Below are 15,375 nucleotides of genomic sequence, written 5' to 3'. Positions count from 1 at the left end.
CGTAGCGAAGCTGAAGTCCGTCTGAATCATGTTAGCAATTGCCGCATACTATGATTATGAGATATGGCAGATGGGCGTCAAAACGGCATTCCTTAACAGCTTCCTTAAGGAAGAGTTGTATATGATGCAGCCGGAAGGTTTTGTCGATCCTAAGAATGCTAACAAAGTATGCAAGCTCCAGCGCTCAATCTATGGGCTGGTGCAAGCATCTCGGAGTTGGAACATTCGCTTTGATGAGATGATCAAAGCGTTTGGGTTTACACAGACTTATGGAGAAGCCTGTGTTTACAAGAAAGTGAGTGGGAGCTCTGTAGCATTTATCATATTATATGTGGATGACATACTATTGATGGGAAATGATATAGAATTCTTGGAAAGTATAAAGGCCTATTTGAATAAGTGTTTTTCAATGAAGGACCTTGGAGAAGCTGCTTATATATTAGGCATCAAGATCTATAGAGATAGATCGAGACGCCTCATTGGTCTTTCACAGAGTACATACCTTGACAAGATATTGAAGAAGTTCAATATGGATCAGTCCAAGAAGGGGTTCTTGCCTGTATTGCAAGGTGTGCAATTGAGCACGGCTCAATGCCCGACCACGGCAGAAGATATAGAAAAGATGAGTGTCATCCCCTATGCCTCGGCCATAGGGTCTATTATGTATGCCATGCTGTGTACCAGACCTGATGTAAACCTTGCCGTGAGTTTGGTAGGAAGGTACCAAAGTAATCCCGGCATGGAACACTGGACAGCGGTCAAGAATATCCTGAAGTACCTGAAAAGGACTAAGGATATGTTTCTCGTTTATGGAGGTGACGAAGAGCTCGTCGTAAAGGGTTACGTCGACGCTAGCTTCGACACAGATCTGGATGACTCGAAGTCACAAACCGGATACGTGTATATTTTGAATGGAGGAGCAGTAAGCTGGTGCAGTTGCAAGCAAAGCGTCGTGGCGGGATCTACATGTGAAGCGGAGTACATGGCAGCCTCGGAGGCAGCACAGGAAGCAGTCTGGATGAAGGAGTTCATTACCGACCTAGGGGTGATTCCCAATGCGTCGGGCCCGATGACTCTCTTCTGTGACAACACTGGAGCTATTGCCCTTGCGAAGGAGCCCAGATTTCACAGGAAGACCAGGCATATCAAGCGTCGCTTCAACTCCATTCGTGAAAGTGTTCAAAATGGAGACATAGATATTTGTAAAGTACATACGGACCTGAATGTAGCAGATCCGTTGACTAAACCTCTCCCTAGAGCAAAACATGATCAACACCAGGACGCAATGGGTGTTCGATTCATCACAATGTAACTAGATTATTGACTCTAGTGCAAGTGGGAGACTGTTGGAAATATGCCCTAGAGGCAATAATAAATGGTTATTATTATATTTCTTTGTTCATGGTAATTGTCTATTGTTCATGCTATAATTGTATTGTCCGGAAATCGTAATACATGTGTGAATACATAGACCACAACGTGTCCCTAGTAAGCCTCTAGTTGACTAGCTCGTTGATCAACAGATAGTCATGGTTTCCTGACTATGGACATTGGATGTCATTGATAACGGGATCACATCATTAGGAGAATGATGTGATGGACAAGACCCAATCCTAAGCATAGCATAAAAGATCGTGTAGTTTCGTTTGCTAGAGCTTTTCCAATGTCAAGTATCTTTTCCTTAGACCATGAGATCGTGCAACTCCCGGATACCGTAGGAGTGCTTTGGGTGTGCCAAACGTCACAACGTAACTGGGTGACTATAAAGGTGCACTACGGGTATCTCCGAAAGTGTCTGTTGGGTTGGCACGGATCGAGACTGGGATTTGTCACTCCGTGTGACGGAGAGGTATCTCTGGGCCCACTCGGTAATGCATCATCATAATGAGCTCAATGTGACTAAGGCGTTAGTCACGGGATCATGCATTGCGGTACGAGTAAAGAGACTTGCCGGTAACGAGATTGAACAAGGTATTGGGATACCGACGATCGAATCTCGGGCAAGTAACATACCGATTGACAAAGGGAATTGTATACGGGATTGATTGAATCCTCGACATCGTGGTTCATCCGATGAGATCATCGTGGAACATGTGGGAGCCAACATGGGTATCCAGATCCCGCTGTTGGTTATTGACCGGAGAGGCGTCTCGGTCATGTCTGCATGTCTCCCGAACCCGTAGGGTCTACACACTTAAGGTTCGGTGACGCTAGGGTTGTAGAGATATGAGTATGCGGAAACCCGAAAGTTGTTCGGAGTCTCGGATGAGATCCCAGACGTCACGAGGAGTTCCGGAATGGTCCGGAGGTGAAGAATTATATATAGGAAGTCCAGTTTCGGCCACCGGGAAAGTTTCGGGGGTTATCGGTATTGTACCGGGACCACCGGAAGGGTCCCGGGGGTCCACCGGGTGGGGCCACCTGTCCCGGAGGGCCCCATGGGCTGAAGTGGGAAGGGAACCAGCCCATAGTGGGCTGGGGCCCTCCCCATGGGCCTCCCCCCTGCGCCTAGGGTTGGAAACCCTAGGGTGGGGGGGCGCCCCACTTGCCTTGGGGGGGAAGCCACCTCCCCCTTCCCCATTGGCCGCCGCCCCCCCCCCCCACAGATGGGTTCCTGGCCGGCGCCCCCCCTCCCAGGGGGCCTATATAAAGGGGGGGAAGGGAGGGCAGCAACATTACAGCCTTGGGCGCCTCCCTCCTCCCCTGCTACACCTCTCCCTCTCGCAGAAGCTCGGCGAAGCCCTGCCGAGACCCCGCTACTTCCACCACCACGCCGTCGTGCTGCTGGATCTCCATCAACCTCTCCTTCCCCCTTGCTGGATGAAGAAGGAGGAGACGTCGCTGCACCGTACGTGTGTTGAACGCGGAGGTGCCGTTCGTTCGGCACTCGGTCATCGGTGATTTGAATCACGGCGAGTACGACTCCGTCATCCACGTTCATTGGAACGCTTCCGCTCGCGATCTACAAGGGTATGTAGATGCACTCCTTTCCCCTCGTTGCTAGTATACTCCATAGATGCATCTTGGTGAGCGTAGGAAAATTTTAAAATTATGCTACGATTCCCATCAGACCCGCCACCGCTACGCCCACCAGACACAAACCACTACAACCCGAGGCTCCGGACCGCCGCGTACAAAACAGCACCTCCAAGAAGGAAAGCGACGCCGACGACGCTGTTGCCCGGACATGTCCTAGGGTTTCCCCGGCACGCGGAGGGAGGTGGGGGATGGATATCACCGGCACCCTCCAGGAAGGAATGGTGGCACCCGCAAGTGTCACCGCATCGGGGCCGAAGACCGGCAAGGATTTCTCCCGTACTCCAATCCCCACCGCCCCACGGACCGGAGCCGACCAGCCAGACCGCCGCCCACCACCATGCGCCATCGCGGTTGCGCCGTCACCCACGCCGCCTCACTGCGTACACCACCACGAGGCCAAGAGGACCGGGGAGAAGCGCCCCGCGGAGGGAGAAGCAGCACCGAAGCCGAACGGGAGGGAACCACCTCCACCGCCGTCGTGCAGGAGGCCAGAACCTCCGGCACCGTCGCGGTAGCCGTCCGGACGCGGCAGCAGGGCATGCCAGGCCACCCCTGGCCCGGTCAGGCCCGAAACGGGCCCGCTAAGCCCCGCCGCCACACTGCAGCAAGCCGGCGATGGCGCCGCCAGCACCCTGCCGCTCATCGTCTCTCCCCCGCCTCCCGGAAGCCACAAAGCAGACCCGCCCCGCCGCCGGCCCGCCCAGGCCCAGATGGGGCCCGAAGGGCCCAGATCTGGGTCGAGCGGGTGCCGCCAGGCCGCGCCGCCGCGTCACCCTGCCGCCAACGGCGACGCCGCCGTCCAGAAGTCCGCCCCCGCTCGCGCCGGAAGCCGCCGCCGCCGCGCTGGACCGCCGCCGCCTAGAAGCACCGCCCGGGGTCGCCCCGTCCCGCGCCGGCGGACACCCGAGAGGGGAAAAGCCAGGGGGCCGCCGCCACCACCGTCGCCCGGGCCAGGCCCGCAGCGGGCGCCGGCGACGGCGGCAGAGAGGAAGGGGGAGGGAGAGGCGCGCGGGGGAGAGGGCTGGGCGCGGTCGGCCGCCCGCGGGGGCGGCGCGGTCGCGGGAGAGGAGAGGAGGGGGAAAGGTAATTCAAGTAGGTTTTCTTTGCTTAACCGAGAACATGTAGTTATCTCAACAGCAACAAAAACTGAGAACATGTAGCACCACAGACAGATCTCCATTTAGAATTAAGCACCCAACTTGTTATGATCAGATCAGATCAATCCTGTATATACAATCTCTCCGATAAACATCGACGGCCCAAGGATACACTGCCATATGGCTGGCTTGTCAGGTCGTCTTCGTCCGTTGTAAGTAGCTCGTAACTAACCCATTGCTCCTGCGTCGAGAAAAATACAAAGATCATTATGAACACGAAATGCATAACCCGCAAAAGGTACCACCTGCAGAAGACGATGACCATCCACACTGATCTTGGTGAATCATCCGCACTGCAACAAAACAACAACAATGGTGGCAGACAGTAACGAGTGAGATGCTATAACATGAAGAACTGAAGATGGCGGGAGGCATGATATATAGAGATAGCAGAAGCCGCCATGAGGAGAAGAAGTCATGTCATGTGTGAACGATGGAGACGCTGCGCTGACCGCGCCCGCCCGGGGATCGGACGCGGAAGCTCCCTGCGATGCTTCCCTCTGCTAAACCGTAAATAAAAGATAATGCGGAGAGATTGAAGCGAACCGCGTGGGGACGGGAGGAGAAGACTAGACCGCGACGGGGGATTTCTCTTCATTTTCCATCCAGTTTCCGTGGGTTTTTCCGGGGATGTTCTGGGCATTTTGGTCTGACTTTGCGGATTTCATCGAGATTGCCTAGAACTAGCCAGTCTCCGAATCATCGAACGGAGCAAGACTGATCGGCCTCTTCCATTCTTCCTGGAAAGTTGAAGGCAGCTTCGAGCATTCTTTTATGCTCGAGACTTTTCTTCTCTGGCCTGGGCAGATTGTAAATGTAATGCATACGCTCTTTCTTCACCGGTAAAAAATTAATATTGTTTTTTGCGAAATTAGTGAAAATTCAAGATGGTGCTGAAAGAACTTTTATTTATTTTTGCGCAGGGGCTGCATGAACTAGTTGTCCCTTCTCGCAAAAAAAAGGGGTCTGTCTGCATGTCTAGATGTTCTTGGGGAGACCGCGGTGCAGCCGAGTGGTTGGTGGCGCAGCGGCGGCCTGGACTCTAGGCGTGGTGCGGAGGCTGCTTGGGGGTCGAACGCGGGTGATGGCGTGCGGCTAGATCCGCCCGGATCTGCCGCGTGTGCGGGGGAGGGGGGTGGGGATGGTTCTAGCTCCACCTCAAGGGTAATTTATTAAATGGTTCCTTCTATCCCGCAATTGACGGCCTTCAGTTGCACAAACAAATCGACATGACGTGGTGGACCTTTTGGCGGTATTATTTTTTCGGACGTCAAAGCCCTTTTGACCACCATAGCTAGCCAAAATGCCCAGCTGATGGTATGTCTCGCTTATAGCGAGACTAGCATCCGTCTCACCAGAAGCTTTAGTGCAGCGGGCACACGTATGGGTTGGCCCAATAGCATTTTACCTGTTCATTCGGTCATTGATCTGTTTGTTGATATGTTCGTCCAGATATGTTTTCTTATTCTTCTTTTTTGTTTGGTTTTATTATTATTTTCCCTTTTTTTAGTTTCTCTGTTTCATCCGTGTACTTTCTCTTTTTGGTTTTCTTTTGTTTTTTGTTTTTTGTTATTTCTTTTATAGTTTTCTTCAATTTCCCTTTTCTTTCTTGTTTTCCTTATTTTTTCTATGTTTTTTCATGGTTTTCTTTGTTTCTTTATTGGTATTCATTTTTTCCATTCCTTTGCACTTGTTGCTTTGGGTTCTTTTGTTTTTCCTTTTGTTTCTTTTCATTTTTCTTTGTTTCTTTTGGTAATCATTCTTCTTTTTCCGTATAAGTTAAGAACATTTTTCTAATACATGTTTAATTTTTTCAAATACATGTTTAAAAAAATTAAACACTCAGTCAATATTTTTTCTGTACACCTTTTAAATATTTTTTGGGTACTTGATTAACATTTTTTAGCACTCGGTCAACATTTTTTTCTATACACATTTTTAAATATTTGATTAAATTTTTTTAATACATGGTTAACATTTTTTATACAAAATTTCATATTTTTATGTACTTGATTAACATTTTTTTAAATACAAGATTAACATTTTTGAATACATGGTCAATATTTTCTCTATACACATTTAACATTTTCAAAGCTTGATTAACATTTTTTCAAATGCAAGATTAACATTTTTAATACCTAGTCAACATTTTTCAACACTCATTTAACATTATTCAAATGCTTGATTAACATTTTTCAAATTCTTTTTTTAACATTTTTTCGGATGCTTAATTAACATATTTCAAATACAAGATTACCTTTCTAGATCCCCAGCTCTGAGATTGAAACAAAAATCAACTAATAAACTATTAAACTATGACTTCATCCGTGCACTAAAAATAGAACATTGAGATACTTTAAAGAGAGACATACCAGTAAAGCTGAACTAGCAATCCAAAATCCCAGACAGACCTTGTGGTTGTTAGTACAGAGAGAGACCTAGAACTTGATAAAAGCATTCCACTGATTATGACTTGGGAACACTTTCTTTGTCTATCTATGATATTTCTGTTTTGAACTGCACAAGTAGATAGCATTTGACGTTTCGAACATTTTTTAATACTACATGATTAACATTTTTAGTACAATTTTTAATTTTTTTAAATGCTTGATTAATATTTTTCAACACTAGATTAACATTTTTTAGTACATGGTAAATATTTTTTCTATACACACTTAACAGCTTCAAAACTCGATTTACATTTTTTAGATGCAAGGTTAACATTCTTTTAATACATGGTCAGCATTCATTTAAACAAACAAAATTATGTACTTTGTTTTTGTGGCAAAAGCATGTGCTGTTGTTTAATATTTAACATATACGTATGTTTGTTGTTATGTATGGTAATTGTCCTCTTCGGTCCCTACTGTTCGGTCTCCTAGTAATAGGGAATAGGTGGCATAGGCGTATGGATTTGGCACAATTGTTTCGGGCCTTTGGAGCTGGACTAGTGAGCTGCGCGAGCTGGTGCACGTGCCGCCGCATAGGAGGAGCAGCTGATGACTTGACCTGGTGATGTAGCCGGTGGTGGGCCATAACGCAGAAACTTTTTGCACGTCGGGACGTGACAAAAAGTGACCCTGCCATCTTTCCATCATGCACAGTGCGCCTCTCTCTTGCAATTACTGCATCCAGGTTCGCTAATCAAATATACTTGGTTAGTTTAATGTGCCGGGTAAAAGAAGATTCATAAAATCTAAAAACAGTACTTTCAAACGGACGGATGCATTGGATCCTTTTTTTCAAATGATTCAAAAATAATAATTCAAAGTAAAAAAAACTACAAAAACTTATACATATTCATGATGATCTGTGAAATTGCATTCAAACAAAATATGATTGCAAGCTGTACAAAAAAAAAATTCCGGCCCAGCAATAAAAAATTTGGCTCATTTTCATTTACACATTTGTTTTTTTGTCTACGTCACGTGTGAAGTTATATTGTTAAGGAAATTTTCTAAAATGTGGTATACATGCATTTGTGTATTTCTAAAAAAAATTGCGTTGCAGATTTTTTTTTTTGAAAGTCCACCAATGCACCCATCCTCCAAAAGGCATTTTCGCCTTCTTACATACTAGGCTCGAAGATGGTTTGCGGCAAAGAAACAAATTTTGATAATTCAAAAAATTATATAACGGGCTGCACAGTAATACATTAATCTAACAAACTGTGTCAGACTAATTCTTGTTCAGAGTCCCAATCATGAAGAAACTTTTAATGGCCGTATGAAAACAGGTTAAATCATAGTTCAAGTAAATGCCCTTGATAGCCAGATGGTACTAACAAACAATATGGTAGTAGTACTAGTGTTTTATGTGGTCACGTGTGTGAGCAGTGCAACAAACTGGGGCCCGCGATCAAACGTGTACTACCAAGGTACATCGGCCAGCGTCTACTCTGGTGGCTAGATTCTGTGACAAAAGCTACCTATGCCGGGCGGAATACAAGGGCTGGCCGAGCTCTACGGGGGGACAACATGCCAGAATACCGGGCATGATCGGCTGAATGGAGATAAGGGGCGGCCAGGATAAAGTCGGCATAGTGCTCGTCCACCTTTAAGCATTTTCGGGGAGTCTATGCCTTACTTTGGTCGCTTTCGCTATGTAGAAATGATTTGGTTTTTAATGACAAAGGTGCTTCTCCTCTACGTCTACGCTATAACGATCAGAACACCAACCGTTGTTCAAGGCAATATGTACACGGTTGGAGCAAGCGGTTACGAAGGTTTTTCCCAACATGGGTGGCAGATTTGTTGGTCTATAGGACTCTACCGTTGCAGATTTGTTGGTTTTGTACATTTTCTTTTTGTTAGACTTTTGGGTTTGTCTGTGTGCATCCTAATTATGCAAAGGGCGGGTGTTATTCATAATATTTTGTATCCGCTTGATGCTACATTTAGAGATAATAAAACGTCCTTTATCAAAGAAAAAAAGTGCGAAGTTCCCCTTTCGAATGGTGAACATGAACATGGGCCTTGGGCTCCGTTTTTTATCAGGTGAAGATACATTAGAGGAAGTACAGTAAGGTGATGTAAGCATCTTACATGAGTTAAAATATTATAACAATTAAGAACCAGCTATAGCATGTGCTTCAGAAACACTTTGTGGGGTTGTAAGGTTATTATAGACAGGATGATGAAGCTACCCATGTCACATGATTCCTGATGCCTCCCATTTCAAGGAATTCCATGCGTGCATATCATCATGTACCGTTGCCATGACACGCTAGCTAGTTGTTTGGATTTCAATGGTACAAAAAGTAATACGACTACATGAACAATGACGTTGGTGTTAATATGCAGTTGAGACCAAATGCAAACAAAGGAGGAAACAAGTATCACTAGCAACGAGCCAATGACCGATTTATGTTGCATGGACTATCCTGTTGTATATATAAGTATATAGCCAAGACAAGAAAGAGAACAACACATAGTAGACAGAAAAGATTACCTTCTTTATGGGAATGAATGGTTCCTGGTGTTAATAATGTATATATACATTTGAATCCCCCGCAAAGAAGAAGCAGAGGATATGTACAACTGAATATTTAGTCACACTGAATACTTTAATCACCATCTGCCACCATCATCATGTTTAGTGTGGTAGAGGAAAGCATGTTGTAGTGGCTTCAAGCTTAATCACTGGTTGCCACTTGCCACCATCATGTTCATAACCATGAGGTTGGTTGTTGGAATTTGGCACTTCTCCTAAAATAATAAAAGGAAACACCGTCAAGACATGGAACGAAAGGAAGATCTTAAATCCGGACCTGATAAGCAGCAGGGGTTTCAACCGTTTGGTAGTCATCACAAGCATACACGCTCTATTAATTATGAAGGTAAACATATCAATTTGCCATCATCATAGTTTGAATGGAAAGAGCTCTGACGGAAAAAGATGTTGGGAACATTGTAACACATGCTCCGTGATTTAGCAGCTGAGCATATATCAACAGAAGGCATCACTATGGTGATCATAGGTATTGAAAATTGCGCAAGTTATCGGCTTAGAGAGTGTTTTTTAGGACCGTGGTGCTTGGGTATTGAAAATTGCTATAGTTACCATGGGTATTGAAAATCGCGTACCGTTGTTAGCTGGTGCAATGCCCTGGTCTGTCTCATCAAACTGCAAGAACAAAGCCATATGACTGTTATATAGTGATATACTTCAGCCTGCACAAAGATATATGTTCTGTTCTAAACAGTAATTCCCATGACATATCCAACTTATTGAAAAGAACACATACTTCATCTGAAGGAGGCTCACTGGACATGTCAACCGGAACATGGTTAGGTGAAGAGATTCCCAGACTAACTCCACCTGGGGTAGTCCCAGCAACATCTTCAGCACCCAACAATGCATAATGGAGAAGTGATTTTACTATTGATAGTCTAGAACACTGAATACAAATTAGAAAAACTGGGTGTAGCAAGCACACCTGCTACAGGATAAGAAGTACCAGGTGCATCAGTTGTCGAGAAGCTGAAGTGTCCATTCTGTTGGCCAGTTAGACTTGCACCCATGAATGTGATTGAGTCATCCTCTGGAATCTACCATCCAGGAAACATTTCAGGTTGTCAATTTAAAATTGTGGGATGGATTTTTTTTGGATGGAATTTATTACAAATCTGAACAATTTTCATTGGAACTTGTTAAACGGAGTAGTATATAGCCAATACTTCATCGCCCCTCCCTCACCAGTACCGACTGCCTACTACAACAAGTTTTGCCCGGCTCCGGTGAGGGCGGGGCGATGACGGCAGCGCACCTTCGGCTCGCTTCAGCGCTTATAGTCGTCGCTAGGTGGTCTACGGATCTGGATGCAATTTTATTATTTCGGGGGGTTCATTGTACTGCCATGATTGAAGATGAGTAGTTCGGATGTTTTTCCGCAAAAAGAAAGGAGCTGCAATACCCACATACATAACCACAAAAGTCACATGTGCCAATGTCTAACAGCAGAGCCCACGAAAAGGGGGCTTTAAATAGTCAGAATTATTCCTTGAGGCTGGTCACAATGGGGAGGAACTTAGGAGTAACATCACACACTCCAATACAACTTTGCTTATGTGGCACATATTTAATGAAGAGAGAGGTGCTTGTGGTAACTAGCTAAGTTACCGAAACATCACACACTCCAAGAAACAATGAGTCTATAACCTAATAAATATATCATTGCATGACACTACATAGATGTTCCTACCCACTATGAAGGTAGTAACATAGTCTAGGGAAGTGTGTAAGTTACTAGCTTATGTTCTTGCCCATTGTGACCAGCCTGAGTAGGATGCTCAGCTCCTTGCCTGGACATTTACACCCAGGTGGGCGCCACTTCACCACCAACGGTACCTCTCCTCCAAAGCCAGATCAAATGTCGTCGGCTCTAATATATGGCAAACATAGTCATAATTACCTCTCCGGAATCCTTCGGTTTCTCTTCTTTCTTCGCCATTTTCATTAATCTTTCTTCATTGCTACACATACAACTCCATAAACATGGGCCTCATGGGTCCAGCTCTAAGACACACACACACACACACACACACACACACACACACACACACACACACACACACAACCTCGTACCTACAATTAACTTGCCTAAAATAGATTATGTCTGAATCAAACTATAGGGGCTGTTTGGATTATGACTATGTTTGCCATATATTGCCACATTATTTTTGCCACACTTGCCTAACTTGAGTTGCTCAAATTGTTAGCCATACTTTGGTTTGCCTAAGGGAATCTTGCCACACTTTTTGTGTCTATGACATGTGGGGTTCACTTCTCATAAAAAGAATTCTTGCCTTAGGTGTGGCTAGAACCAAACACCCACCGAACTTGGCCAAATTTGCCTAAGGTACGGTATGGCAAAGTGTGGCAAGATGTGGCTAGAAACCAAACAACCTCTATGTGCGTGCATGGCTGGCAGCCAAAAATTGGCTAACCAACATTTAGGGGCTGTTTGGATTGCAGCCCTCAGCCGCCGATCCAAAAAATTGGTCGTTGACCAAGCCCTGCTTCCCGTTTGGATGGGAGCCAATATTTTGGTGCGCCCAACCCATGCCAGCTCCCCCGGTTCAGTTTGACGCCAAAAAGTTGGCAAGTCCGGGGCGGCCAGATCCCGCGACAATTAATTGGCTCGCCCACGATTGGCAGGGCGCACCCAGGCGAAATCCAAACTGTCCCTTAGCCAGTCCAAAACCTGCCAAAAATTGGCAAGTTTTGAGAGGTTGTGATGGTAAGTTGGTAGCCAACCAATTAGTAGCAATTTTGGCTTGCCTAAATATTGGCAAGCCAATTTTTGGTACCAAACCAAGTAGTCCCTAAGAAAATTCATGGCCATCATTCGCATAATATTTTTTGTGGTGCACCATATAGTTTCAGACTCGTATTTTATACCAAATGAAAAAATAAGAAGAGATAGTTTATAGTGAAGAAACTATATGTCAAAGCGATCAGTTCAAACCTGGTAAATCAACGACCCGTCCTTTCTTGCCGCATAGGTACACTCAGTTTCTGTCTCATTCAGTCTATTGACAATATCCTGTATAGATGGCCTTTTATGTCGATCATCGTTCACACACATTAAACCTATTTGAATACATGTCTTCACTTGCTTGGAATATGCCTTCATCAGACTGGATGTTTCATGTAGCCTGTTTGTCCATTTTTCCTGTACCTACAGATTTAGAGCACAAAAAGTGGTTATATATTAGAATAATCGAAGTATTATTATGAACTACATGCACATGATCTTGATAATGGCAACACATTCTCTTACAAGATTAGTGAACTCCTGGGGAGACATGTCAGTAATTTTGGAGTAGCCCGCCCGTCCTGACATTATCTTTATGATTACAACACCAAGGCTGAATATGTCAAACTTACTTGAGATCAAATTGTTGTGTATGTATTCCGGCGGTAAGTACCCTCTGCATCACACATGTTATATAAATGTTACTGTTACTACACATCTAATCCAAAATACATTTACCTTCTCAAATTTCAGTTCATATGAAGAATGCTTACTGCGTTCCTAAAATACTTTTTGTAGCTCGTGTTCGTTCATCTCCAAAGAGCCTTGATATCCCAAAATCTGCAAGTCTGGGAACCATGTTCTCATCCAGCAATACGTTGGCTGGCTTTAAATCCAAATGATAAATAGGTGGCTTTAATTCAATGTGGAGGCATTTCAAACCCTGGCAAATCCCCTTAATTATTCCGTAGCCTGTGCGCCAATCATATTTATTACATTCATCTGCAGTAACAAATAAGGAGAATTCTCGGGATGTAAATTTTAAGAATGATAACTTAGCATGCTATGGTATCGAAGAAAAGGAAACATTGACATGCTAACTAACAAGGGGAACATCATTTTTACCAGAAATATACTTTTGAAGGCTTCCATTAGACATATACTCTAAGCAGAGCGCCCTATGTATCTTTTCAGCAAGAACAAATTTTCCTTCGTACATTGCTGGTACTTCCTGAATATGGTTGCAATAGCCAACTAACCGCACAATATTCCGGTGCTTGAGCCTTGCAAGGTTTGTAAACTCATTCTGAAATTGCCCATCATCAACACCTGCCATCTGATAGATTCTCTTCACAGCAATCTTTTGCCCATCTTGATCCACTCCCTACACAAGATTTCACATGGTTTAATTTTCTGTTCGTAAAGCAGAAAATGCTATGCTTGAATGTGGCAACACAAATCATTTACTATCAATGTTGACTTGGAGACGATACAAGCCGAATGGAAATCCTTCTGAAGGAAACTGGGTTCATAAGTGGCCATGGGGACATATCTTTTGCAGCCCTATGTGCTGTTGTAAAAACAGGCTCGTCACGTAGCTGGAAGCCTGGAATGTTTTTGTCAGGCAAAAAAAAAATCCTTATGCTCAACTGAACCTGATGCAGACTTTGTTAATCTTTGTTATGGTTATCGGCCTATAGTGAAACCTGGCCTAAAGGTCATATGTAAATAGAATATAGTACAGCTTGTAGACACATGCCCACATAGGCACTCACGCAATTTTATCTACTAAAAGACCGGATCACTAATTTTAGAAATTGAAAAATCATCATATATATACCACTTCGTCCAAAAGATGATCTGTATGATACTGTTGATGTCCAGAAGCCATGTACACAATTTAATTTATTGTCTTACCAAGTAAACCTCTCCAAACGAACCGCTACCAAGCTTCCGCTCCTCGGAGAAATCATCTGTAATTTCTCGTAAATAATCGAGTGGCACAAACGGTGGCTCCGAACTTACGTCGAGCATGCTCATCCAAGGACAAACCACCTGAGAGATCCAGCGCCACGGCCGTTTTCTTTCTCTTCTTTTCCTAGCCGTCCCGCTGGGCCCGCACATGCTGTTGCAGAAAGAAAGAGATGCTATATACTTATGTTTGAGATCTCCAAAAAAAAGTTGCAATACATACTGCTGAGAAGTTTAACTCATCTTCTCTCCACGAATAGAGAAATCGAGCTTTCCCGACCAAAATAAAATAGTAAAATAAGAAGAGATGAATCAAACTTGCACAAATAAGATACAACTTATACAGACTCTCCCTGCGGCCACCGAAACCGCAGATCCGCGCGAAGCAGCCAGCGAGCGGTGAGTTCAAATTCAATAGAGGGATTTGAGGACCAACGGCTAGCTACGGGGGAGGTACTCACAGCCACATCACGACGAGCACCGTCCGCTTTAGCCGAAACCTCCGGGACCGCTTCATCCGGGACAACCACAGCGCAGCCTCCTCCTCCGGCAGGGTGGCGTCGAGTGGCCGCTTGGGCGCCATCCCGCGCTTTCGCGGGCTGGGGGCGTGGGGCGCTGAGGCGGTGGTGGAGTAGCGAGTGCGGACGAAAGGCGATGGAGGTGGTTTGTGAGAGAAGTACTGGTGACGAGGTCAAACAGAGAGTGGATCTGGATCACGGAGTACCATCAATGGAAGTAGCCAAGTAGGTGAGACGAAGATCTCGAGGAAATTAGGCTATTTAAAAATGCAGTGGTGGGGGGCGGTGGTGGGGCTTCGTAGGAGAAAAAAGATGGATGAGGGCGGGGCTAGAGGGATGGCCGGGGGCGGCATCATGCACGGCGGTGGGGAGAGGTTGGGGGGAGGGCGGGGCGGCGAGGCTAGGATGGGAGCTAGCATACTATGAGTGCAAATATGTGAGCATACATAGGACTCAACTTAGCAAAAGGAATGATTAACAGCATGAATTACACCTTGTTCAGCAATACTGGTTATTTGCTCTCTTAGTATTCAGTAAAATCTTTATGTTCAGCATATACTGAACAATACGAAAATGGTCTGTTGCTGGTAACAACACTGTTGATATGTACAACTGAATCCCCCGCCAAAAAAGAAGAGGATGTGTACAACTGAATATTTAGTCACACTGAATACTTTAATCCCCGCAAAAAAAAGAAGAATACTTTAATCACCGGCTGCCACCATCATGTTTAGTTTTTCGAAAAGGATCATCAGGTTCAGTGTGGCAGAGGAAAGCATTTTGCATTGGTTTCAAGCTTAATCACTGGTTGCCACTTGCCACCATCATGTTCTTAACCATGACGTTTGTTGTTCGAATTCAGCAGTTGTCCTGAAAAAAAAGAACACACCGTCAAGACATGGAACTAAAGGAAGATCTTAAAACCGGACCT

At 45.0% G+C, this 15,375-nt stretch overlaps 1 protein-coding gene across 8 annotated transcripts; it reads right to left on the bottom strand.

Moving 5' to 3' along the window:
* Positions 1 to 4,193: 4,193 nt before the first annotated feature.
* Positions 4,194 to 14,679, bottom strand: LOC123123034 (putative receptor-like protein kinase At4g00960). Of its 8 annotated transcripts, none has more exons than XR_006460462.1 (11): positions 14,388 to 14,677; positions 13,873 to 14,080; positions 13,081 to 13,339; positions 12,729 to 12,957; positions 12,481 to 12,631; positions 12,166 to 12,378; positions 10,135 to 10,246; positions 9,943 to 10,037; positions 9,782 to 9,821; positions 9,147 to 9,403; positions 4,194 to 4,489 (listed from the first exon to the last, which is right to left on the bottom strand). XR_006460462.1 is itself a non-coding variant. In XM_044543453.1 (10 exons), exons 1-10 carry the CDS (start codon positions 14,507 to 14,509, stop codon positions 9,335 to 9,337), a joined length of 1,521 nt encoding a protein of 506 aa, XP_044399388.1. In that variant the 5' UTR covers positions 14,510 to 14,678; the 3' UTR covers positions 9,130 to 9,334. The 8 variants fall into 8 exon arrangements, 2 of the variants coding, with proteins under 2 accessions (XP_044399388.1, XP_044399386.1); XR_006460466.1 differs by lacking the exon at positions 4,194 to 4,489 and adding an exon at positions 5,886 to 7,336 and having other exon boundaries at positions 9,759 to 9,821; positions 9,943 to 10,016; positions 14,388 to 14,679; XR_006460465.1 differs by lacking the exon at positions 4,194 to 4,489 and adding an exon at positions 5,886 to 7,336 and having other exon boundaries at positions 9,943 to 10,016; positions 14,388 to 14,679.
* Positions 14,680 to 15,375: the final 696 nt, after the last annotated feature.

Source organism: Triticum aestivum, chromosome 5D, assembly GCF_018294505.1.
Source record: "Triticum aestivum cultivar Chinese Spring chromosome 5D, IWGSC CS RefSeq v2.1, whole genome shotgun sequence".
Taxonomy (NCBI): Eukaryota; Viridiplantae; Streptophyta; class Magnoliopsida; order Poales; family Poaceae; genus Triticum; species Triticum aestivum.
The sequence above is the reverse complement of the archived record's forward strand: the minus strand, read 5'-3'. Positions and strand labels throughout refer to the sequence as shown.

What these genes read in the sequence shown, in the direction of transcription:
- LOC123123034 (XM_044543451.1), bottom strand. Translation starts at nt 14,509, where the DNA reads ATGGCGCCCAAGCGGCCACTCGACGCCACCCTGCCGGAGGAGGAGGCT. An exon ending in CCCAGGAGTTCACTAATCTT is followed by an intron (nt 12,379 to 12,480) that starts GTAAGAGAATGT and finishes CTAAATCTGTAG; the next exon opens with GTACAGGAAAAATGGACAAA. An exon ending in ACGGGTCGTTGATTTACCAG is followed by an intron (nt 10,247 to 12,165) that starts GTTTGAACTGAT and finishes CCTGGATGGTAG; the next exon opens with ATTCCAGAGGATGACTCAAT.